Below are 25,342 nucleotides of genomic sequence, written 5' to 3' on the forward strand. Positions count from 1 at the left end.
GGCATGGTGGCCAGCAGGGCTATTTTTAGACCTGCCTTTTGCTTTTTCTGATTTTTTTTCCTTGCTCCTTGCTTTTGCTCAGCACTGCCCTAGAAGCCCTGGGGAGAGAGGAAAACACTGATCCCTGGGGCAGGAGGCTGTGTGGGAGGGCTTTGGAGTGCCCACGGCAGGGACTCAGGGAGCTGAGCCCCAGGGGCTCCTTGGGCACAGCAGGGAAACCCCAGGACACCCCCCAGGGACAACCACCCCCTGCCCCACAGTTGCCATTCCCACAGCTGCTTTGGTGGGTTCAGATAAGGCCACAGAAGGATTTGGGCAGCCCAGGCCAGGGTGTCCTGCACCAGAGCAGGAACTGGGCAGTCCAGGGCGACGCTCCAGTGGTGGAGGACATTTGCCTTCTATGGACATCTCCTTGCTGACTGCTGGCACGAAGGAGAGGCCTCAGCCTCCCCAGAAGCTGGGAGGGGGAACAAAAACACCCAAAAAAAGCTCAGGGCTGCCCTCTCAGAGGCCTCCAGCAGAGCTCAGCACCAACAACCCCTCCAACACATGCCAGCAAGGACTTGCCCTTCTCTGAGGGGGTGGGGGAAGATGCCATCTGATGGTCCAAAGCAGCATCCCAAATCAGCCCCCCTCCTTCCAGGCTGGGAAATGGAAGTGGGGAGGGCACAGGCCATGGGTAACACCAAGCATGAAGCATCCCACCCTAAGCCCACAAGAAAACACACGAGACCAGAGAAAGAGTCACAGCAGCCTCTGGGTATATATTTTTTTCTTTTTTTTTTTGGTTGCATTTCATATATTATCCAGTTTCACATTCTCATAGGATCAGCAATTATAGAGCAACTTATTCTCAAATCTTTTAATACAAGCGAGACAGCCATGGTCAGATAATACTTAAAGCACTTCAATACCAAGCAATAAGATGCTAAAACAAAAATTGCACAATTTCTTGTTTACTATGCCTGACTGAATCATTGGTACAGAAGACAACCCTTCTCTTTCAAGCTTTTAACTAAACATTAACTTATCTTACAGGATTACAATTTCTCTTTAATAATAATAATAATAATTAATTGCACACAAACACACAAGAAATTCTTTATGATGCATAAATATTTCCTTATTACACATGGTACAAAAATACTCGTACTTTTTATTTTTTTTTGTTCGGTATTCCCATAAAGATGGCTGATTATTTGGCAGGACTGGATGCTCTCCAATCAGAAGGATGTGGAAAACAAAAAAAGAGGTTAGATATTTTACAGCCGTTCTATATATAGAAGTCTGAAGAAGGAAGAAAAAAAAAATAATAACCCTGACTTTAAAACAGGAGCAGAATGGATGATAACAGAAACCCAGTGCATCGTACTTGGAGGAGGAGGAAAAAAAAAAAAAAAAAAGAAAAAAAGGCGTTTTTCAAATTTTTCTGGTCGTCCTGGGGAGGGGAGGGTAGAGGTGGGAGACAGGGTGAGACAAGGACAGTTAGTATTTCTCAAAGCCAAGTCTTCACCGGAGCAAGAGGAAAACCTTGATGGATCAATCCGTTGGGCCAAGACCTGTTGCTAACGGTTACACAAACGCTAGAACAAACAAACTTACACTCACACAGACACAAGTTAAGTGTTTTAATTCATGCCAGAAAACATGCAAAACCCATTTTGCCTTTCGATTCCTTCAGCCGAGCCGCCCCCCAGGGCAGGGCGAGCCCGGGGAAGCCCAGGACCGAGCCCCCCCGGCTGGGTTTCGGCGCAGCCGGCCGGCGAAGCTCGGTCAGGGAGGATGTCCTGGGGATGGACAGGGGGAAGGATGGAGGGAGAGGGGGATGGAGGCGGCGCACAGCCCCACGGCTGGGGCCGCGGCGGCTTCACAGTCCGGGGAAGGGGGTACCCCACAGTCCGGGGGGAGCGCGGCGGGGCCGGGCGCCTTGTCCGCTGGCCGCAAACCAAACCGAGAGGAGTCGGAGCGATCGTCCCTGGCACATCCCTCCGCGGAGAGGCAGGGGGGAGGAACACGAGTCGAGGAGAGACACTGCGGGAGAGGAGCGGCCGTGAACGAGGGGGGCTGGCTGGATCCGCCCCCTGAGCAGCACCACGGCCCCCTCTCTACCCCGGAGATCGCTGGGTCCCCCCGCTCCCATAACCCATCCCTGAAACACAACCGCGTCCTTGGGGGATGTGTAGGACTGAGCTCGAGCTCTCATCCCTCCTCCCGCACAAGAGCCCAAGGAAGAGCAGGACAAGGATCTGGCTCCAAGAGTAATTAATTACTTACTAATGAACTAACAAAACTGACGAGACTTCCATCCTTGCTGGGTAGCTTCAGAGGGAGGATACCAGCGCATCTGGAAAAGAAAGCCATGGCAGAGGTCCATGATCCAGGATTATTTCAACCAGAGCACAAACCTTCAGCTCCTTCAAGCCGTGTGCAAAGTCTACGGATCAAAAGATGTCTCCAGTACAGGAAAGGAGGCTCCAGGTTGAGCCCCAAATACTATTTGAGTAGCATCTCATCCTGGGGCTGCACCACGCCGGCACAGCCCAGCATGCCAGCCTCACACTGGCCAGCTCTGGTGGCACTGGGACCTGGCCAGGTCCTCCCTGAAGGAGCACGGCAAGATCCCACATGTCCAAGAAGGAAGCCAGCAGCCCATCTCAGGGCTTGTCTCAGCACTTTGAGCACTCTCTGTCTATTGGCATAACCAGAAGGCAGCCCCAAAATTCACACCCACACCTGGCCCCTGCTCACTTACAGCACACACCACCCTTCATGCTTGGGAAGCTCCTCACCACTGAGCTATCCATGAAGTTCACCACTACAGAAGCAGGCACAAGGAGGGACTCTTCACCCCCAGCACACTCTCATTGCCCCCCCCCCCCCAAGTTTACTTCTTTCCCCCCTGTTCAGCCTCAAGCAGGGAAGAGGGGCTCACTTCAAACACATAGCACCCCAAGGTGGTGGCTGCTCCATCCTCAGCCAGACAAAGGAGGCATCTAAAACTACACATTAAAACCAGACAGCCTCTGCATGACATGGGTAAGAAGTGGCTCATCCACCACTGCAAGACTCAGAGTCACAACTCAGCCACCAGAACAAGCTGCAGGCAAACCACATCATGGGAAGAACCTGGTAGAGCTGCAAACTAGCAAGGCTTGGAGGCTTCCCTGGCAGGTCCTTGCTGCTACTTCTTATTGCTCAGACCTGCTCCTCGCCAAGGAAGGAGCTGCATGGGGCCTCAACAAGCAGACAAGGGACAGTAAGTGAACAGACACTTTCCAGCCCATCAAGAGACGCAGAAAACCTGGCAACATCCAGCAGCATGAGACATCCAGATGCTTCTGCTAGGTCAGCAAGGCTGGTTGTCAGGCTGGACTGTGTTAGCAGCTCCATGCCTGGGAGCAGCAGGAGACGAGCCCATGCCACCTGACTGAGCACAGAACCAGCAGCAGGAGCAGCGAGTGGAGCTCCATTCTGCTGCTGGCTGCAAAGGGAGCTGGAGCACAGCAGTGATCCCATGCTCCTCCCTCCCCAGCTGCTGGCAGGGGAGCACAGCTTGGTACATTCAGGGCTCTGGGAACCAGCAGAATGATAGACTTGGCTCTAAGATGGGGAGAAAAGCAGCAGAACTCCCCCTTTAAGGTCCCTTCCAACCCAAACCATTCTATGGCTCCATAACCTGCTGGATTCTTGCCAGACATTTTCACAAGGCAAGTGGGTGCCACTAAGTCAGCTCTCAGCTGGCCCCATACCTCACTACATGACACAGCAGCCAAGTGCATACCAGTCAGTCCAGCCTTGAGGACATGAATATTACCAAGACCTTCCTCCCCAGAGAGGGCTCCCATCCAGTGCCAGGACCAAAGTGCTGTCTTGGTGCCACACCCAGCCTGTTTTCACTTCTCCATTAGCCTGTGAGAGGGGCCCTTGCTGCCCAGTCAGGGCCACCATGCTGCACTAGACACTGCTGTCCCCTTGCACTGACACCACCAGGAAGGCTCATAGTGGGCAGCAGCATCACAGACAACTTTACAGGGCCACCACAACAGCTGCCAAAGCAAGGACAGTTGCTCCCCCCAAGCCCTGTCACCAGGAGGTGCTTGCTCAGCAGAGCCACATCTCTTCGGCAGCCAGCAGCCGTCATCCCTGGCCAGTGTCTCCCACTCCAGCACCCCTCCCCTCAACAGCTGGAAGCAGTTTCCTCCTGCCCAGCAGCAACAGGAAACTCCCCCTTAGTTCACAAGGCTTCGAGTGCTTAACCCCGAGAGCCGCCTCCGTCCCACGCTGGGCTCCACTGAGCAGCAGGGCCGTGTGTGAGCCGGCACAGCCCACTCCACTCCCTCAGCCTGGTGGCCCTACAGCCTCTCCTCAGGGGTCTGAACTACCTTCTGCCCCACGTGCAGAGCCTCAGCACCTCTAGTTTCAACAAAAATCCTGCTTTTCTCTTAAAACACACACTGTTCATAGCTCTGGCACTAATAAACCTTCACTGCTGATGGACACCTCTCCTCACATTCCTCCTGTAGGTCCTCCAGTGCTCACACACCAAACCCACCCAGCCCAACCCACTGTGGCCCCACAGACCACCAGCCTAGCCCTGTATCCAGAGAGGCTCAGCCTGGAGCCCAGCAGGAGCTCCTGCAGATGCGACAATCCTGGGTATAGTCCAAGGCTCTGACATGATGTCAGGGCGAGGGAATGACCTGCCATGTCTTTCAGCCCACAGAAAGATTAAGGGCTTGATGGGATGAGGCAGGAGCTCACTAGGAGGGATGTTTCTGAGGGCAGCAGAAAGCACTGGAAGCAGCAGATCGGAGGCAGTAGCCAGCCAAGAGGACACGCTCTTTAGGCACCTGCCAAGGCAGTTTTCTCTTCACACCCCTCAACATACTACATCCGTCAAGGAGGAAGCTGAGAAAGAATGGAGATGTCCAGCCCTGGGCAAGGAAAGCAGAACAAGGGAGGTTTTTACTGGAAGAGACACAGTTGTTTCTGGAGAAGCATTAGCTCACAGTTGGAAAGGAGGCTGGTCACACCACTGAAACATCTCCTGCTCGCCCGCCTGTAGGGACGAGGCAGAAACCGACAGCTGACTGCAGCAGCCTCATGCTGCCACCTTCAACATCTGTCCAGAAAAGAGCTGGAGAGGAGAAATGTGTGTCTCTACCTGCCACCTTCCAGAGGCCAGCTGATACACCCCTCACTTGCTGCAGCACACCAGCAGCAGCTGCCTAAAAGTCACAAAGAAATGATAAATACAGCAGAGAAACACCACATCAGCACTTCACTCTCCTTGTAAAGACCTCCTTTGTCTCTCCCAATTACCCTCAGAATTTAAGTATCCATTGCCCACCATTCTCATGGAGAGCAATTCCTTCAGAAGGAAAGAGGGAAAGGACTGAATATACAGGTCCATCTATCCTCAGGCCACCTTTGACTTGGAGGACCTGCCTTTCCTCCTTAGTTACCTTTAGGTCTGCAAGCAGCCCCAGCAGCTCTCGGAGCTCCGAGCTATCCCTACAGCTGGAATAGTCCCAGGGACCAGAAAGGCTTCTGGTACAGGCAAGAACACAGTACTCCATTGTGCTGCTGGGAGCTGGTAGGATCCAACCAACACATCCAAGAGCTGCGTTTTGTTGCCAGCTGCTCATATGCAGAGCAGCATCTTCACTCGTGCTGCTGAGATCCTCAGCCTCGCAGTCACTGCTCCCCCGGCTGAAGGTCACCAGGAGAGAGCCTTGGGCAACCCACACTGATGGCTGGTAAGAGCTCTGCTCCAGCTGGAAACACAGCCAATGGGAACATGACCCAGGCAGGCCAGGACAGTGGTGCAGCTGCACCCACAAGGCACCTCCTCACCCATTAGTGCACACTGGAAACGCACCTTCTGCCTCAGCAGCGGGCACTGCACCCAGGTCACCTGCTTCCAGGGTCCTCCAGGGAGATGGGAACAAGCATCCAAATGCTGGCATGATGTGTGAGGCCCAAGCAGCTCAGCCCACCATCAGGAAGGCAGGATGCAGTCAGATTGAGCACACATGTCTCCCCAGGCAGCTCTAGCAAGAGAGAGCTGGAGGATCAGCACATCATCCCACACCAGACTGAGGAACACACAGGAGAAGACAGGCACTGATCCATCCTCTTGCTTAGGAATGTTTGGACAGGCATCCATCCATCAATCCAATGCCTTGTACCACTACAGCTCATGGAGACACACTCGCCTCACAGATTGCAGCAAACAAGCATTTCCCTTTTTCCTGGAGTGGAAGCAAGTTGTGCTGCTTTCCTTTGGGTTGAGCCATGCAGGGAAAGTCACTGATGGCCACAAGTCTCTTCTGATGGCATCTCAGTCCAGTTCACCCACCATTTAGTGAGGATGGCTGCTCAGCAGGTACCTGGTGGAGCTCGGAACATCTCCTGTCTGCTTTTCTGTGGCTAGGAGAGAACTGCCTAGGGTTTGGGGCTGCTTGGTCAGCTATGCCACCACTGAGTCACTTGAATTTAGGAAGACATTACGACCATGAAGGTCTTGAAGAGGCTTCACACCCCTGGGAAGCATCGAGCTTGCCCAGAAAAAAATAGTCCTGCCAAGCCCCTACACAACCACCCAAATAAAGAGGTAAGAAGTTATTAAGGACAGAAAATCCATCACTGTCTCCATCCATCCCAGGGAGGATCTGTCAGAGCTTAGCTGCAGAGAAAGGGGTTTTGGGGTACCAACCTCTTGCACCACCACCACCCACAATCCAGGACTGCTCCTTCCAACCACCACTCACTTGGACAGGTTCCAGCATCAGAGACACACCTCTGCTATCTCTTCAAAGTCTCCAGACAAGGCAGCAGCAACACAGATGCCCCGAGGGCACCCAGGGCAGCCCACTTCCTAAAAGGATTGGCATCTCCAAGCTTTCAAGCCATGACCTGGCTCCCTGCCTTCCAAGGGCCTACCTGGCTCTGGATATCCAACAGGTCAGCAAGCACCATGTGGCTGCCACCAGCAGATTCACTCATTCTCTTATGAGCCAATCCTGTGCCCAGCCCATGTTTCCCAGGGCAAGCCCTGCCCAGAGCAGAGTCCTGAAGCCACAGCCAGAAGCACCTCATTGTAGAAGAACTCCAGGAACATGGTGGCTTCTTTCCCCAAAATCACTTCCACAGTGAGGAAAAAAGTCTGCTCAGAACCACTGAAAGGAGAACTGAGGCAGGACTCGACTCCTTCAGTCAAACATCAACCATCTCCCTGCCAACCAATCCACCTTCCCTCTTCCCAAGCTCCCAGTCTCCTATGCCACTCCCCTCTCTCCCAGGCTGCCAATTCCCTCCGTTACAGCTCACACAACCTGTGTCCTGCCTGTGATTTCAGGTTGCAAGAGAGAAGCCAAGCTCCAGGTAGGAACTGGCTTCGTTTCCAGTAACTGGAGAGGAAAGATGTGAGATTAGACCCATGATTAAGGGCAGGGTCTGTCCCGGTATGCGATTCTGGAACAAAGTGACCGGCAAGTGCTGTTGTCTAAGGTGCCCACTAAAATTTAGTCGTGTGCTACCACTATCACGTCACTCACCTCCCCCACCGTGTGCCAGGAGTGAGGTCAAGGTGTATTTCTGGTTGCCCTCAAAGGGTCAAGGTTGGGGAGAAACCAGGTTTCTTTCACGCCAAGTGGCAGGGTGGTCTCTGCCCTGGCTCAACCGGGCTGCTCCCCTCTGACCGGCGGGGCCTGGCTGAGCCTGGCTCAGCTGGGAGGAGCTGATGTAAGATGGTGCCATGCTGTGTGCGCCATGTCATGTGCTGCCAAGTTGGAGATGTGGGTTAGAAAGAAGGCCTGGTATCTCATTCCCCAGGCTCTGGTGGGTGGGTAGCGTGAGGCCCATGCACTGGGTTGCCAAGGAGATACGGGCTACAGAGATGGGCAGAAGCTTGCAAATCCCATGGTGCACCTTGGAGGAGAGATGGTTACCTTACCAGTCTTTCCAGATGTGGCTGCCATCATGCTTAACACTTCTAGGAATGGAGCTGTGGTACAGCCACTCCACTAGCTGCAATAAGGCATCACTAGGGTGTCCCATGTCCAGGGACAGCTCTGAGCTTCAGGGCTAGCCTGCGCTGGCATCATGGCTGGAGTTCACTAGGGACATCAAAGGAGGGATTTGAGAGAAGGTGGGAGGGAGGGAAGGCAGATGGGACAATCTTAAAAGTCAGCAGAGTCCCCAGCAGGGCAGGGTCAGGCTGCAGTCACAGCTACAGCTGCCTGGTGCCCGCCAGGATCGTCACCGTGGCGCAGCAGTGCCGGGAGCGGCAGCCATCAGTCTCATCTGGGAGTGGTTTACCAAGGGTTCCCAAGGCCAAGCCAGCCTCACACCACCTCCTGCCCCTCATCTCTCCTGCCAACCCTCTGGGTAGCCCTTCAGGAGGCCAAGGGCAGCCACCTCCTCTCCCCCTCGCTGAACTTGGCACTGCAAAAGGACGAGCCCTTCAGGTTTAAATCTCTTGCAACAAGATCTCTGTTTAGCTACAGCCTCCAACTGCTTTCCTGCCTCAGGGCTGATTGCTGTGGAGCTGCTACAGCTCCACCATCCCCATGAACCTCCTCCAGCCAACACCAGGCTCGGAAGAAAGAACTGTGGCTGTCCTGGGGAACAACCCATGAACCCATCACATGTGCAAGCCAACCCCTACAGTGAGGGCAGAGGGCTCAGGACACTGGGACTAAGGGCACAGGTTTTAGCCCAGTCTGTGAGCAAAAGTCACCTCCCTAACTTACTACACCCTGCCTCAGCTCTGCAAGGGAGAGGGCTCCAGCCTGGAGACTGGGCAGCCCACAGCTGCCAGCCCAAGTAATGTTTAACCACGTAAAACTTTATTGGTAACATATACCGTGCCAGAATGTGCCCCTGCGAGGTCACCGCTGGCTCAGCACAGTGAGGAGCAGTTGTGGCTGGCAGCCTCTTGGGAAGAGAGCTGGGTCCAGCCACGGCCTGGAGGGGCTGCACAGGCTTCCTAAGGGAGCCATCACCACCCATAGACCCTCTTGGGCAGGGAGAGCTCTACCTACACAGGGGGCTCCTTGGAGTCTCAGGGTCTTATAGTCAGGCCAGAAAATCTCTTTTGAAACTAGTAACTTGCCAACTGGAGGGAAGAAACTTAGACCCCAGAGGGTAAAGATCTGGCTGAAGGCCATAAAGTTTTGGTGTCCAACCCTCACACTCAGGGTCCCCATACAGTCACCAATGACCATCTTTGAAGGAACAGCAGTAAGTGTTTCACCTCCCTCAACCAGGCTGGAGGGGTGGTTTGTTTTTTCTTGGTCCTCCCTTCCAGGGACAATTCAACCTTGGCTCCACCACCTTACACACAAGGGGCAAGAAGACACCTGCTCTCCTGGGTCAGTGAGGAGCACAACACACCCCTCTAGTTATGGGCACCACCACTTTTGGAAAACACCAGCAAGCACAAGGCTCCCAGGGAAGGACTAGCCTGGCTATGGAAGTCCTTGGAAAAACATCCCAGTCCCTGGTCCAGCCCTAAACCCCACATAATTCCCACCTACCCCACGGGAACTTCAGCACAACACCAGCTCACCTGTAGAAGGGCAGAAGCAGGAGGGTTCTGCAGGTGTGAGGGGGCAGGACAGAGGCCAGGAGTTTGCATCCCCTTCCATGTGGCATTTGGGAAGCAAGCTTGGGTTGAAGCTGGGCAGTTACCATCACAAAGCTTGCTGGAAGCACAAGGACGCCAAAGGGCCAACAGAGCTAACTGCCAGCCAGGAGGACAAGATGAGTGGACACAGCTCCTCTTCCTCTCCATTTAAGCAGGGAAGAGCAGAGGCAAATGCCCTGCTTGGCAGGCAGAGCTCAGAGGTTAAGCCCCAATGGTCAGTCCCACTGCCCCAATCCCGCACAGCACCGCTACGGGAGCAGAGACAGAAGCAGGAAGAGCACAACTGGCTGGGAACACTGAGCAGGGCAGGGACAGGGCTCCAGCTTCTCCTGACAAGGGCTTCAAGTCAAGCACCTAAACCTGGAATTAGGACACTGCTTCTGTTTTGGCTTTCCCTTTGCATTCCATGGTTTCAGGGACTTTGTGCTGGTCTCTGTACCTTAAAAATTCCCAGTTTCAGACCAGTAAAGGCATCTCTACGTCCCCAGCTGTCAGCAAGCAAGCCCTAAGACACCAGGTAGCTGGTTGCACCACCACCAGCACTTCCAGAGGCTCATGCACAGAATGACCTTTCTCTCTAGCCTGCACCCAAAGTGGCTAACAGGCTGTCCCATCATAATTCCTCACTGTGGCAAGGCTCTGGTCACTCATCTCCTGCAGGACACCCTCCTCCAGCTTTGAAAGTGTTTGAATCACTTGGGTCACAGTTGAGTCCCTCAGTTTTAGCACCAAGATGAGCCTGTTGCCTTTGCTGTGACTTCAGGGAGGATCTTTCATAGCTATTTTACTTGCTGACAGGTAGCATTTCCTCCCAGCAGTCCCTCAACATGGTTCTCTAGCCATGGGGACCAACAGAGTCAGCCAGACATCGAGCCCTGGCTTCCTCCCACCTGCCTGCCCCTCACAGGAAAGCAGGCTGGACCTGCAGGGTCAGAAATCATGGCTCAGCTCTGCCTGCTCTCGGTCACACAGACCCCTTCCCTGCAGCTGGTTCGGGGCTGGGCCCCCCATGCCCACAGCCAGGGGCAGGCTCTGTCCAGGAGCCAAAGGTGCAGAGGCCAGGGTCAAACTGGCAAGCAGAGACCACGGGAATGAGCACCAGGGCAGGGAGAGAGGAGGGCCTGGATCCTGGCACAGGAGGTGGGGAGCGACTCACCTGAGCGTGAAGAGCAGCAGCCGCAGCAGCGGCCGCCGGGGACGTGAAGGCGGCGTGGGGGATGGCAGGGGTGAGCTCCGTGGTGTACAGGGGGTAGGGAGCCCACGCCTCAGGGGACGCTGGGATCAGAGCCGCTCCAGTCAGGTCATCTGTGCAGGAGGAGACAAGGGGACAGACCTCAGTACCTCACCCCAAAGGCCTGCTCTGGGGACAGGCTCTGGATTTCCCACCCCAGGCTAAAGCTTTGTGTTGCCATCCCAGTGAGGTACAAAATCCCTGTGCCCAACTGCTCCTCTGACCTCCTGGCCTTGTCAAAAGAGGTCATGAACATGCTCCACAGAGGCTCTGGACAGGCTGGTTCACACATGCAGCACAGGGCTGGTGCCACAAGACAGAAGATGGGGGCTCTCAGAGAGGACATCACTTGTCACCCAATGATCCTCAGCAGGGCTGCTCACCCTACCAGGCCACACCAAGGGTGATGGCACAGCACTCATTCTTTATGCTTCACACCCAGGGATGTTTCACAACTAGGGATGATTTAAGGGATTTACAGTATCACTTGAACTACCAAAACCAACTCTGCTCTCCCAACAGTTCTAGTGTTGTCCTCAGCAGACGCCTGTTATTCTCCTGCAACTCCAACCTCTCTGCACCAGGCAGGTTTCAGTCAAAGCAGATGTGGATCGGGGTTCCTTTCACCCTGACAGCATTCCCAGGGGGGACCAGCAACGACCTCCAAGCGCTTCCCAGCATACTTACAGGGGTCCCGTGCAATGAAGTGTGCACCCAAGGCAGGGTGGATATTGGTGGGGTTCGGTGTGGCCATCAGCTTGCTCTTGGCCATCTTTGTGTTGGCTTTAGCGAACTCTAACCGCAAGGTCTGGGGGTTTTCAGGGTCGAAGCGGATGCCCTGTCACAGGAGAAAGCACAGGAGTCTCTCAGATGTGAAGCTTCCAATCCAAGTACAGACTTTCCCCTTGAACCAGGGAACTAAGGCTACCATGCTGCAGTCACATGCCCAGATTTTTGTCATCTCACTGCAACACTCAAGCTCCCACATGCTTTTATTTTTATGTTTAGCTGGCCCAGGACCACTACTTCCAACATGAGGGACACAGTTCTGCTCCTCAGGTGCAGCTCATCAACCACTATGGCTGCCAACACCAGCCAGGAAAGATCTGTCTGCTGGGGCTGAGATAACCCTGTCTGTACTCGAGTTGGTATAACCCCCATCTATGGTACCACTACATCTGCCAGCCTGAGCAGAGGCGCTTGCAGGTGTACCAAAGCCCAAGGCAAGGTCTATGCCAGAGCACAACCATGTCTTGCTGACTAGATCCCACCAACTCCTGTAGGCCCACATAGGACAGGGATTATTTTGGGTCTCATGTTGACCATCATCCTCAAGACTTTCTTGAGCAACAGTTCCCCACACCCTCAGAGGCCCCAGAGCTGTCTTCCAGCCATCAGAAACAACATGGACACAGCTTGCATCCATTTGCTCAGCTGATGTCAGCCTTAAGCAGCTCTCCTGCTTCCCCTGGTGTGATGCTGCAGGACTGTTTTGCTTCCTTACTCAAAGGCACAGCTGGGAGATCCTCCTGTCCTATCCTACAGCCAAGCCAAACCCACAGCTCCAGGTCTAGCTACAGCAGGGTATGTGGCCCCCAGCCCCCACAGTCCCCCAGCACTTTGGGGACTCACATTCAAGGCGTTCTTCGCTGCTTCAGCACCAGCCCGGCTGTCAAAGGTCACAAAACCAACTGGCTAAAAGAAATAACAACAATTTCAGTTTTGAAGCCTCTTGCAACTTCTCAGACTACCTTCCCCCTGCCTCTGCCCCTGACAGCAAGCAAAGGAGACCATCCAAAGCTGCAGACGGGCTTCAGGCAGAGCTTGAAGGGTCTTGGGTCATCATCCCAAGATTCCCACTTTGTGCCTTCTCCCAGCACACCAAAACATTTTGGCATCCCCACGTGTGGGGACACCACTCACCCCAATAGCCCCCAGATAGGGGGCCTGCTGCCTTGGTCAGGATGGGAGTAGGGAAGGCTGATGGCAGCACAAGGTGTGAGGCTGAAGCCTCAAGTCTCACCCAGGGCAGCAAGAGAAGACATGGAAACATTCAGCTTATGCTTGGGACCACCAGGACAGTGGGGTCAGCAGAACTCAGCTGTGTACAGGGTGCTGATCCCAGACAGTGTTTGAAAATAAAACGGGATCCCCCCTCCCCTTCCGGCACGTCTGGTTTTCTAGCAGAAGCCAAAAATAACCAGGCTGGAAGAAGGAGGTACCTGCTTTGAAGTCAGCTTGATCAGTGACCCTTCATAACCCTGCAGGAGGGAAGAAAGCAAGTCAGTGTCAGGCTCCCAAAGGAGCCAAGCTACAACTGAGACACGACATGACAGCCCCAGGAGTTCCTGTAGCACCAAGCCCTCAATAAGGCAGCAGGAGCAGGGACAGTAACACTTCTTTCCCACCAAAGGAGAAGACTGAGGGCAGAGTAGGTATCTTAGCTATACCATCCTGGCCCCTGGGGAAGAAATCCCATCTTCTAGCACTCCTTCCAGCTATGAAGATGAGCACCCTGCCCTGGCTAGTGCCTATAGAGCACAGACCACCCACCCTGTGCTAGAGGAGTGCAGACAAGGGAACCCCAACTTTCCCCAGGGATAGCCCAGGTGGTGATAAGAGAGGGATAGAGAGTTTAGGGGACCAGGATACATCCCCAAGGGAGGGCTGGTCCAAGCAGATTTCATCAGGCTTAGAGACAGCACGATTCCAATGGCAGGCTCCCGGGGAGGTTCTCCATCTGAGCACAAGCAAGGGACACCATGTTGGCTTCAGGTTCCCCAAGCTTGCATAGACACCACCTTCCCACATCATGCTCCCTTCCCCCTGACAGACCTTTGCTGCCAGGTCATCCACAAAACAGCATCTTTGGCACCAAAAATCAGATTTGAAGACCTTACCTTGAATGGTCGGAAGAGTAGGTAGAGCTCTCTGGGCTTGATATCCACAGGAAGGCCACTGACAAACAGCGTCCGTACCTAGGGGAGAGGCCAACGAGCTCTACTGAAAGGAGGTGCTTGGTGCCAACGTGGGAGCACAGAGCAGAAGCCATGTGCAGCAAGAGTAGGACACCTTGAACCAAAGGTCCACTAACCCTTCCCTGCATTAGAGGAACATTGTCCAGGATAAAAGACACCCAGCCCTTTCATTCCTGCCACAAAGGATGGAGATCTTTACAAAAATTCAGTGCCCAGCAGAAAGGCCTGGGTTGATCAGGGCACAATCACCCGCCCACATCCTTGATGGTTAAACTGGAAAAGACCATATATTCCATAGGAACTAACAGTTTGACACATCTCAAAGGTCCAGAAGAAACCAGCAGCAGACCCAGTTGTCTCTCCAGCTCTTTCTACAGATCACACACTAGATCTCCTCTCCTAAGCCTATCCTGACACTTTACTCCAGTCATCAATTCAAAGATAGCCCTCAATTTTGAGAAACACTTCACTACTCCACTCACATCCTTTGACACCTACAAGAGCCCTACAACAACACTGGAGGAAGATTTTTGGGTCCTGGCCCAGATCCTTCCCCAGCACACATCAGACCCTTCAGAAGTCTCTCCCAAAGCCATTCTCACAGTGTTTGTTCTGCTGTGCCTTGCCAACAGCAGCCCTGCTGCACCAAGGCCCTGAGGGCTGCTGCTCTTCCCAGGCTGTAGAAGTCATGGACCAAGTCCAAACACACTCATGTGTAAGCAAAAAACACAGTGCCAGAGGAGGATTTCAATAGATAATCCATTAAAATTAGAGAGAATAGTTCACTTGAATAGCCGGGAAGAAGAGTGCTGAAGGCTCGTGGCCTGGTAGAACTCTGCTCAACAGTCAGACCATTGTGGTCACTTTCTCCCTGCACACTGGTTGGCAGACTGTTTCCATAGGAAGCAGCATGATGAAGCTGCAGAGACTTCTTGTAAATCAGTAAAGAGCTGGAAAGGGAAGTTATGCATAATGGGGGTCATGAAGACACTCGTCATCATTAACAAGGAGCAGGAGCCTCAAGCCAGAGCCCATCTCCTGGCCTGCTTCCAGTATGGAGTGACCCCATTATATTTGCAGGGCAGAAGGACTCTACTCCCACATTTTTGGTTTTGCTCAGCCATTTCCCCTTCCCCAGGGAAAGGGGTTGTACCCAAAACCTCTTTTACCATCAAACTGAGCAGCACACACTTGCCTTGCTCCTGGGCTAGAGACAGTGAGCACATGAAAACATGGGAGCCTCTGCACTCCGTAATTCCTCTGGGGCAGCCAGATCAAGATTCCTCCATGCAGAGAAGTTTCTTCTATTTGCAGAAGAAAACTCACCTCCTTGACCTCCTGTGCCCAGGACAGTCCTGTCAAGGCAGAGAAACACCCTTCACATCAACTCAGGGGGCAGCTGAAGCCCCCCAGGATGGACAGTGATCGTGAAAGGCTGGGGTGTTCTCTGTGCATGCTGAGACTGAGGGCTGCCACCACCCCCCACCAGTGTGGGGAGCCCTTCTCCAGCCCAGCACATCTCAAGACTGGAGAATGCAGCCACTGAGCATCCTTCCCATCCCCTCCCCTGATCCCTCTCAATATGGATGGCCTTACCACACACCTTTGCTTTGTCCTACCTAGGAAAGCAGGATGTTATGTGGAGCACTCCAGGAACACACCAGGCTCGGTCCAACAGACTCCCCACCCCAGCCACCCTTCATTTGATGCCTCAGTGCCTCACTCCAGGGGCACCCCATGCACAGACAGAGGGGGCAATGTCACTGTTTCTCAGTTTTCTGAAGACTCCAGCGCTTGCGCTCTGGCATGAGCCACAAGGAGCGCCTGCAGTGCATTCCCAGAAGACCCACGGCCATCTCTTGCAGGGGAGGACTGCAGAGTGTGGTGGCACACATGTGCCTCAGCCATGTGAAAGCTCCATCCCTTTTCAATATTTCAGGATCTGAGTGTGCTCAGCCCCCAGAATGGATGTTTCTTCCGAGCAGATAGAAATCTGCATCCCTGTTGGGTCTCTAAATGGCCCCGTGACACGTCGCTCAGTAAGTCCTTGCGACAGGCATGACAGGATGGAAGTTGTGCAGTGGCTCAGGGAAGGGGAAGTCGGCACTTGGAGCCCTTACAGTGGCCTAAACAGAGCAAGGCAGGTGCCCAGGAAAGCTCTTTGTCAGGGGCAACAAGCTCCCAGTACCAGAGGTAACAAGCTCCCAGCGCCAGACGCGTAAGTTGCTGCCAAGGATGGGAACAAGAAACATTCTCTCACAGGCCAAAGGATTCCCTTTGCCTCCAAGTCCTGTCTGCCACCATCCACAGCATTGGAAAGGGGGTCCCACAGCCAAGCCACAGCGCCCACCAAGGGTTGGCATCACCCCAAAGCCTGGGAAATCCCAAATGCCACCAGCCAACCACCTCAAAGAGGGTGTACGCAAGATAAAATAAGAAAGAAGTCCCTGCTCAGAAGAGCTTGTTAGAAGCAACAAGACCAAGAGGTTTGTTTTCCAAGATCTCTGCAATTTAACACATCCATAAGTGATCAAGAGAAGAGTAAGGGGAAAGAGAGACCAAGTTATTCAGGGAAGGGAGGGTGAAGCTGATGAGAGACCTGAGCAATAATGCAATGGATAGAGTGAGGTAAGCCAGAGGAAGTTCACTTCTAACACCAGGCATAAAGCAAAGGAGATCTGGGTTATCCCACAGAAGAAAAGCAGGAGGCAGCTCAGCAGTCTGAGCCTCTTGTGCACCAAGAGCAGCCCTAGCCCAGCCTCCTCCCCTGCTCGCAAAGAGAGCAAACTGTAGATGAGGGCAACAGGATCTGAACAAGCATCTTCCAGTGAATTAACCAAACTGAAACTCTCCGGTCAGCCCTTTGCAGCCCAAGTCCTGCAGGCTTTGAGAGGCCGGTAGGACCACCCTGAACTGACAAATCTAGGCATTCAGACCTCACACTCGATATGTCATGACAGGGTAAGCTTCTGCTAAAATATAATTGCCCTGCTTCAGCTCCCTGCCACTAAACACCAGATTCATGTAGATCTTGAATCTCCCCACTGCACAGTTGGAAAAGCCACTGGACAGAAAAAAAAAAAAACAAAAAACAAAAAACCACCAAAAATATCCATCCAGGGTTGGGTCAGGAGCTGCCTGAGCCAAACTGCACATCCAGACGTTCAGCAGGAACAGATCCCCAGGAATACCACATTCTAAGCTTGCTCTTGGGCTCTACTGCCACCCACTCAGATACCAGGTGAGAACAACCCCATCCCACCCAGGGCTGATGCGAACTGGACACACAGGCACAGAGGGAAGCAGGGCAGGGAGCAGCTCTTGCCTAGGACAGCCCAGCAAGATCACACTGCTGCAGGCCCTGCAGAAAACACTCTCCCTGCCCCATCCCTGCCCCTCTTGGGATGTCCCCAGTCCAAACACCTGGCAGAGATGAAGGAGAGCCACGGAAAAACAGGATTCATGCCAGGAGGGACAAGACCATCTAGGCCATCTCTTAGAGAGGGAGGATCCCAGCACAGCTTCCCACGCAGGAGGAGGGAGAGACAAGGACAAACCCATTCAGCCCTCAGTTCTCAGTGTCAGTCCTTGCACAGCTGCATCTCCCTGAAGAGACACACACCTTGTGCCAGCACACCCAGGAGCTTCACACCAAGCCCTCAAAGGAGCCAGGCAGCAGCACCTACCTCGACCTGCCACAGCTCCAGTGCCACCAGAGGGTCAGTATGGTTCTTACAGCATCCACAGCTCCTGGCCATGACTGCTTTTAAATAAGAGCTCTCAAAAGGGAGCCCTAAGCAGAGCCAGAGGCTGCCCCACAGCCCAACAAGGGTCAGGTGATGTCAGAGGTGCCCAATGTAAGGGCACAGGTATCTACCCCCTGCAAGGCTGTTGTGGGTGATGGGTTTTTGTTGGGAGACTGCTCTGATTCCTCCCGTGGGAACCAGTAAGGCTGACCCTCCCCTTCTGTGAGTTCAGGCCTTCAGCTACATCACCCACAACACAGCTGGGGCCACTCCAGCCCCTCCAAACTGGCCGGGTCCTGGATCCACAATCCCAGCACCTGGAGCACACAAGCCTTTCCCAGGAGTGATTCCAGACACCCAAGGACAGCTACAGCAGGAATGGGCTCTAGTGTCTCCTCCAACACTGTTTCATTGGACACTCCCCTCTCCAGGAAGCTACCCCAGCTGCATGCAAGTTTTTCCTGCAGACAAGCCATCTCCCACTCGTTCTCACAAGGCCCATTGAACCTTCTTCCTACACCACCAGCCCTGTGTCATCCTGCTGAGGACAGGGAGAAGCTCCATGGCAGCATCCTAAAGGCACTCCCCACTTCTGGCACCCAGGACATGTCCCAGCTCAGGGACGTGGACTCCAGCTTTTCCCAGAGGAGAGCATCCCAGCGGGGTGCCTCTGAGGCACCCGGGGCCACCGGCAGAGCCGCAGCGGCACACGGAGCCCCGGTCCCGGCCACGGCGGTGCAGCCAGGGCCACTTGACGCGAGGCCGCTGGAATGCGGCGAGGCTGCGGCTGCCCCGGGAGCCGGGACTTATAAGGCACGGGAGCGAAATCAGGGAGGCGAGCTTGCACAACAGGGCTGCGGGGAGGGGAACGCGAGAGTCCAGCGGCGGGGCTGTAAAATGGGACAGCACCTTCTTCTCAGTGCAGGTCCTGCCACTGCACGGGGGAGACCCAGCACGGGCAGTTTTGCTCCTCAGCGCATCTAAGTCCCAGGAATCACAGGGGAGGGGAAGACTGGGGAAGAGAGATGGTGGTCTGTGCAAGGGACAGCTCAGCAGGACAGTAGGGCAGCCTCCACACCATGGGCCAAGACACAGAGAAGGGGCTTGTAACAGGCTCCTTCCCTGATCTGTGTTTCAGTTTCCCCTCTCCTCATCAGCAGAGAGGTGGCAAGAGCTGGCTTCCTGCTGCCATTCCAGCCCTGGCAGAGCCCTGATGTCCTCAGACAGGGCTGCACTGAGCTCCAGTGCAGGATCAGGCCAGAAGCTGCTCCAGCCAGGAAGCCCCAAGCAGGCACAGAGCTTCCCTTGCCACCAGAAAGATGTTCACCCATCTCCAGATGGGAAAGAAGGCCTTGAACCTTCCTAGCACTTGAAGCAAGATGGGGCTTCAGGCATTTCCCTCCAAAATCAGCCCTTTGCATGAAAGCCATCCCAGGAACAACATCCTGCTCACCCAGAGGGAGGGAGGCTGACCACAAGCAAGCCCAAGTGCACAAGCATTTTGTCCCCAAGGCTGGGGTGTTTCACACTGCTGGATCAGCCCCTCCTCAGCATTGCTTGTCTCCCACATCAGGCAGGGGGATGTCAGCAGGGCTCAGCCACCCCTGCGGTCAGGGTGAGGGGGAAGCAGGGAGAGGCACCAGCCCCTGCCCGGGGGAGCAGGAAGCACATGGGAGCTGATAAGGCACAACGGGATAGTACCCAAGAATAGCCTTGGCCCTGGCAGAGGAAGCACTGCTGGTGTGGCTCTGCCATGGAGGCTTCCCTGTGCTATCAAGTCCCATCCCCTGTGTCTCTGCAGCATCTCATGGAAAGGATGGCACCTGTAGGTGTTTGGACCACAACAGGAGTTCAAAGCTGATGAAACATTTGGAAAGGCCAGCCCTGCAATTCCCAAGAGATTATTGTCCAACAGGGCAGCTCCCAGCTCAGGAAGATGCTGGCTCAGTACCCTCAGGATGTCATTGTCAACTTCCACCTTGCCAAGAGGTCCACTAAGCCAGGAGACAGGCACAAGCACCACAACCAACATGCTGAAGGACACTCACATCCACACTGGCACTACTCAGCCACCACACTAAGCCGTGGGCTCCAGAGACCCACACTTGCCACCCTGTGATGTCAGGGACTTGCAGACACCAGTCACCATCGGCTGGAGTCACAGATCTTACCTGCTGTGGACCAGCTCCTCCTGCCCACACCCAAGCAATCCATTCTCCTGGCAGGAGGCAGAGAGGTGAGACAAGTATCTGCTCAGAGTAGAGGCTGGTAGGAGACATGAGTCTGGGTGCAGGACCCCCACAAGGAACATTCTCACCTCAGGTCTTTAAGCAATTATATCTGTATCTGCTTTGCCCTGCCACACAGTGATTCCTGGGCACTTTTCAGTCTTGTGCCTCCCAGGACACATCCAGAGGCAAATGAGTCTCTCCTCAAATCAACCCAATTCAGGACAGCACACCACTGGTCATGCCCCAGCCCCATGGAGCAGGTCAGGTACCTCCACGGCCCAACAGCAAAACCCAAGTGATGGTAAGCTAAAAGCTCACAGCAGCTCTCAGTTGTGGACAGTGAATATTGGAGTGTCACCCCCAAACACAGGGAGATCCTTGGGGACACCAGGAGAATGACAAGCACCCACAGGACTAAGCCACCATTGCATCAGTCCAGCTCTTGGCAAGACAAGGCCACTGGGCAGCAGGGAAGGGCTGCGCCACTCAAACATGGACCAAAAATACCAACCCTAACCAGCAACATGCCCTTCCAGGTGCTCTCACAATCCATAGCTTGTTCTGCACTTCAGACCACTGCTACAGGTGACCCAGGGCAGTTACACATTTCAGGAGACACTGGCCTTCTGCCCTTGGAAGCAGATGGGAAGGACACACATCCCCAGGCCAACAGCTTCTGACACACGGACACGTGCCAAGACTGACCCCACACCAATGCAAGAACCTCTCACCACCTCCTGCATTACAGGAGGGAAGGCACCATCCCAGACAGGAAGGTGCAAGGTTCCCACAGTCTCTCCTAGGCTGTACAGCAGGGCTGGAGATCCCCCCCATGGGTAAGACCACCTGACTGGGCCCTTGGGTTTCCAGTCACCCAACCCCACTATGACCCTACGGGGCAGTGGCCAAAGCATCCTGCAGCACCAATTTCTGCCATGCCAAGGGCAGGGTCACCTAATGCCACTGCTCCTTCCTCATTGGATGTGCTGAGCTGGCTCAAGATCACACAGTTCTGTAGCTCCAGTGTCCCATTACCCTGCCCCTCCAAAGGTCCAGCTCCACAGTGCCAGGCACACAGGAGGAATTCAGTTTCCAGCATCCCTTGTGGTGCAAGAAGGTGTTGAGCATTGTAGTGAAGTCTGACCACCTCACTTCTACACTCATGCCATGGTGAGACTTCAAGCTGAAGTCTTTATTTGAGGCACTCAGAGCTCCAGGACAGGCATTGCTAATTGCTCCGTGATCCAAGCAGCAAAGTCTCCATGACTTGGTATGGCCAAGACCAGCAAGCCCAAAGGATCTTTTTGGCTCTACAACCTTCCACACCAGTTCCAGCAAGCAACTCTTGAATTCCCACAGCACCAGATCCTCTAGCAGAGCCATGAGGAAGGACAGGAAAACCTGAACTACTCTTAGCTACCTCCCAGACATCTCCAAGGGCATCCTTTCAATCTTGGTGAGGGGAAAGCAAGGGAGCCTTCGGGTTTGGCCCTTCCTAACTTCCACAGGCACCACCAAAACCCCCTTCATTCTGAGGCCAACTAGGGAAAGCTCTGCTCAGCAACTCCTCAGATTAGCTGAGGAGAAAAACTCATTTCTGAAGCCACAATAAAGAATGCCTGCCTGCTAAAACTCAGAAACTAAGTCTTAGAGGTTTCTTTGAGAGCCTGAATTTTAGGCATCAGCTGAGTCTCATTTACTACCCCAGTTACACAGCCAGGTGGCAGGTGGAAGGAGTTACCCCCATCACAGGACTAACTGGGATGTTAATGCTCAGACTCATGTCTAAGAAACTTAAAGAGCAAGAAAGAAGAAGAAAGCTCCTTCAGAGGGTATTCACAGGCACCAGAACACAAGAAGACAATGGGGAGATTCCCATATCCCTCCCCCCTGTCAGAGCAACTCAGTGATAGACCAAGAGGAGGTCTGGGAACACACCAGTTCCCAGAACCTCTGTGTGCATGGTGACTCCAGGGTGTCTGCTCAGCCAACAATCTGTCACTGACAGAAAGCTGCATCTAACACTGAGGAGACTTCTAGGATGCATGAAAACAGCTCTGAGGCACCATCCTGCTTCAGCCAGGCCAAGTGCAGAAGGATTAGTGAGTGGTGACTGTAAGCACTACAGCCTCACATTCTTCATAGTGGAGAGCAGTGTCACAGAGATATTTGAATCCAGAACTTACATTAACCTTGCTTGTTTCCAGCCAGAGAGTTGGAATCCACACATGCACGAGGTATCTAGGTCCACTCAAGCAGAGATTACAGAAGTCAAGAGATGCCTGGCACCAGTCCATGAAGTGCTACAGACATCCAGCACGTAACCTGCTCACCAGCAGCATTCCCAGGCGATTCTGGCAGCCCTGGTGCACAGCAGCCAAGGAAAAACAGGGATGAAGGACTTGCTACAGAGGGGGTTGTCCGGGAGCCAAGAGCTTCTGCCTCCCCAACAGGGCACTTTCTGACTCTAACAGGGAACACTGCAGCCTTGCCAGGGACCAATAGGGAAGATCGCAGAATGGTTAGGGTTGAAAGAGGCCCTAGAGACCATCTTGTTACAACTCCCAGCTACGGGCAGGGACACCTTCCACTAGACCAGATTGCTCCAAACCCTATCCAGTCTGGCCTTGAACACTTCCAGGGATGGGGCAGCCACAGCTTCTCTGGGCAACCTGTGCCAGGGCCTCACCCCCTCACAAAGAAGGATTTCTTCCTAAGACAATCCTCTCCAAGCAGAATTTAGCCCAGTAACTTCTCCTGGTCCTCATCTGGTCTCTGCTCACATTACACAACCTCCCTTTTGATGCTTTCTACCTTTAGCAGTCCAGGACGCCCAAGCTCTACAACAACAGCAGCAGCCACCACTCATGGAGCTGCGATCAGGCCCTTGAGACCAGCCAAGAGGGCACATGGGATAACCACAGACTTCAGCTGCCTGGTTTGGGCATATAGACAGCTAGCTCCAGACTTCTCACACTCCCTCTGGGCCTACAGCCTCCAAGGTACCTCCTAGGAGAGCAAGGATGAAGTTCCAGAGTAGAACCAACACTTCTGCATCAGGCACCCAAGGGAGCAGGGCAAACACACCTTATTGCAATATGGCCATGGACACAACACACAGCATTCACAGGAAGCAAGAAAGCTCCTCCAGCTGCGAGAAAAAGCTCTGCCTGCCACCGGGGTGGGAGTGCAGCACCCAGGCAGCTGCCCATCTCACAGCACCCCTCAGGAGCACTGGGACAGATGCTGTCACGCAGATTGGCGGCTGCCTGGAAAATTAAACAGAAGATAGCAGCAAGTGGGGAGGGACCACGTTTGGGGAGGTGTCTGGTGAGGAACAGCAGGGACTGACATTAGGCCCTGTTTGTTTAACATTCCCGTTAACGACCTCGAGAGGAGAGAGAGGCATTCCTGTCCTCCGCATGTCACCGGCCAGGAAGCGGCTGCAAGATCCAGGGGCTCGCAGATAAGATAAAGGGAAAGGCTGAATTTGGGAGCTTCGCCTCGCCATATCTGGGGCACAGGGAGCCCTTCTGCCAAGGCTCGGGGAGGTGGCGAAGGAGGCACACGGCAGGGGGGACGGAGGAGTGTCCACAACGCCAGGATCTGGCAGTGTTATCCATGCAGTGTGGGAAAATATTCCAGCACACCCTCCTGCGTATAGTGGGACTGAAGGATTCCACTTTACTCTAAACGTATTTATCAATTTGTATCAAGGGGAGCTCTGGACAAGAATTTGGGCCCCTAGACCATGCTTGGATGCTGAACACAAGGTCACTCCTTGTGCCTCCATTAGCTTCTGCAGTGAGGAACAGCTCCTGGTCAGCCAGAAGGAGCTACCAGAAAAACAAGCATTCAGAGGGCTCCTGTAGGCTCAGAGTAGCCACCATGAAGCCCAAGCTGTGCTCATCACCCACAGCATTTTTTATGGTGGATCCTGGCAGAGAGAGGGCTTTACAACGGCAAGTCCACCAGGGATTGGGACATATCCCCTCCCCAGTCCCAACGTACCACCTCCCAGGCACCCTCAGCCACCTCTAGGGTGGTGGGTCCTTTGCTGCAGCTGTGGGTGCAGGGTGACAGACACACCCAGTGAGGCCACAGACCATCCAGCAGGGTGGATGGGACCGTCCCCCTCCCCACAAACATGCAGAGGTAGCACAATGGAGAGCCGGAGCCACTTCCGTTCAACCCCCACCATTCCCTAGAGATGCCATCTTTAACTCGGTTTTCCAGTCACTGAGCACCATTCCTGGGAAGACCAGCCTCTCCAAAGAGCAAGGATTTCCAGGCTCCCAAAATGCTGCAGCACCTGCTTTGCCAAACCACCGCCCAGCATGGGGGAATGGACCAGCTTTGCCCCAGCACCATGAACTCACCCTACCACCACCCATGAGGCACCAGCCTAGCTGGAGCAATGCCATGGGATGGGATGCCCCAAGCGGCAGCAACCTAGGGGGACTTTGCAGGCCAGTGAATAATTAGATCAAGGAGCCGCATTGAGTCTTCTGCGCACGCGTTCACAGCCCGTGAAACCCCCTGTTTCTGAGCCTCCCCACACCAGGAGTGGCACAGGGCCCCAGGTGCTCTGGCTCTCAACCCACCCACACCAGTGCCACCCAGTGAGGCTGGGACATCCCACCAGCAGCATCACATTCACCTCCCATCGCATCAGCGCATCACCTAAGCCCTGCTCCACACCGGGGACTGAATTGCTATGGCCACCACCTGCCAATCCATTCCACCCCATTACCCGGGTCCCCCTTGCTGGGATTGAAGCTCAGGGGACACGATGGCCCCAAGTCAGCTGGCACTCAGGGCCAGTCCGGCCCCAGTGGGTGGTGGAGCAAGCCAGGCGCCATGTTGCGGCGGCGCGAGCGCACGGAGGAAAGCGAGGGGAGGGGACTGAGCACCTCCCTGGTCCTGAGGGCCGGGCACAGAGGACTGCAGCAAAACATTACAGATACCAGGCATTTTCCAGAGCCCTCTCCAAGATGGAGGGCAGCTGGAAACCCACTGCACCAACACTCGCTCAAGGGGTGCAGTGATGACAGTAGCCAGTGGCTCTGACAGCCAAAGGGCAAACATGGAGGGTTGCAAGCTCAGCTCTGGCATGTGGCTATAGACAACTAACCCTTGTTAGCCTTCCCAGCCCTGAGTCCAGCAGCATCTAGGCTCTGGCTTGTAATGGCATCCAGGGGAAGGGGACCACTGGCAGGGCAGCTCACAGCCCTCCAGCCCCAGCCAGGCTGCCAGCACACAGGCAAGGACTCCATCACTATCGTCCAGCTGCGTCCCTTGCAGCCCACACAGGTAGAACAGTGCTAGATCCAGAAGCTGCAGGGACTTGGGGAGAGGGCTCACTGGAGTGAGCGGGGACCTTCCAGCCCCCTGCCCTGCAGTGCTACAGGAACACGGGGCTGAGCAAGGAACTCGCCCCACCCGGCTCCGACCCCTCCTCGGGACGGCCCGGGGGCCCCAGCGCCGACTTCCCGACACCTCTG

General features: G+C 54.4%; 1 protein-coding gene across 1 annotated transcript in view; it reads right to left on the minus strand.

The window, feature by feature from the left end:
- Nucleotides 1-738: 738 nt before the first annotated feature.
- Nucleotides 739-25,342, minus strand: part of RBPMS2 (RNA binding protein, mRNA processing factor 2) — a 51,890-nt gene continuing 27,286 nt past the window's right edge. Inside the window, exons 3-9 of the mRNA XM_029958805.1 lie at nucleotides 13,784-13,861; nucleotides 13,106-13,144; nucleotides 12,516-12,578; nucleotides 11,571-11,721; nucleotides 10,809-10,957; nucleotides 2,275-2,344; nucleotides 739-2,031 (exon numbers count right to left, since the gene is read on the minus strand). Coding sequence (XP_029814665.1) covers nucleotides 2,282-2,344; nucleotides 10,809-10,957; nucleotides 11,571-11,721; nucleotides 12,516-12,578; nucleotides 13,106-13,144; nucleotides 13,784-13,861 — 543 coding nt within the window. The 3' untranslated portion in view covers nucleotides 739-2,031; nucleotides 2,275-2,281. The remainder of the gene's footprint in view (nucleotides 2,032-2,274; nucleotides 2,345-10,808; nucleotides 10,958-11,570; nucleotides 11,722-12,515; nucleotides 12,579-13,105; nucleotides 13,145-13,783; nucleotides 13,862-25,342) is intronic.

The sequence above is a fragment of the Manacus vitellinus genome, unplaced genomic scaffold (assembly GCF_001715985.3).
Source record: "Manacus vitellinus isolate BGI_N305 unplaced genomic scaffold, ASM171598v3 scaffold_16_pilon, whole genome shotgun sequence".
Classification (NCBI taxonomy): domain Eukaryota; kingdom Metazoa; phylum Chordata; class Aves; order Passeriformes; family Pipridae; genus Manacus; species Manacus vitellinus.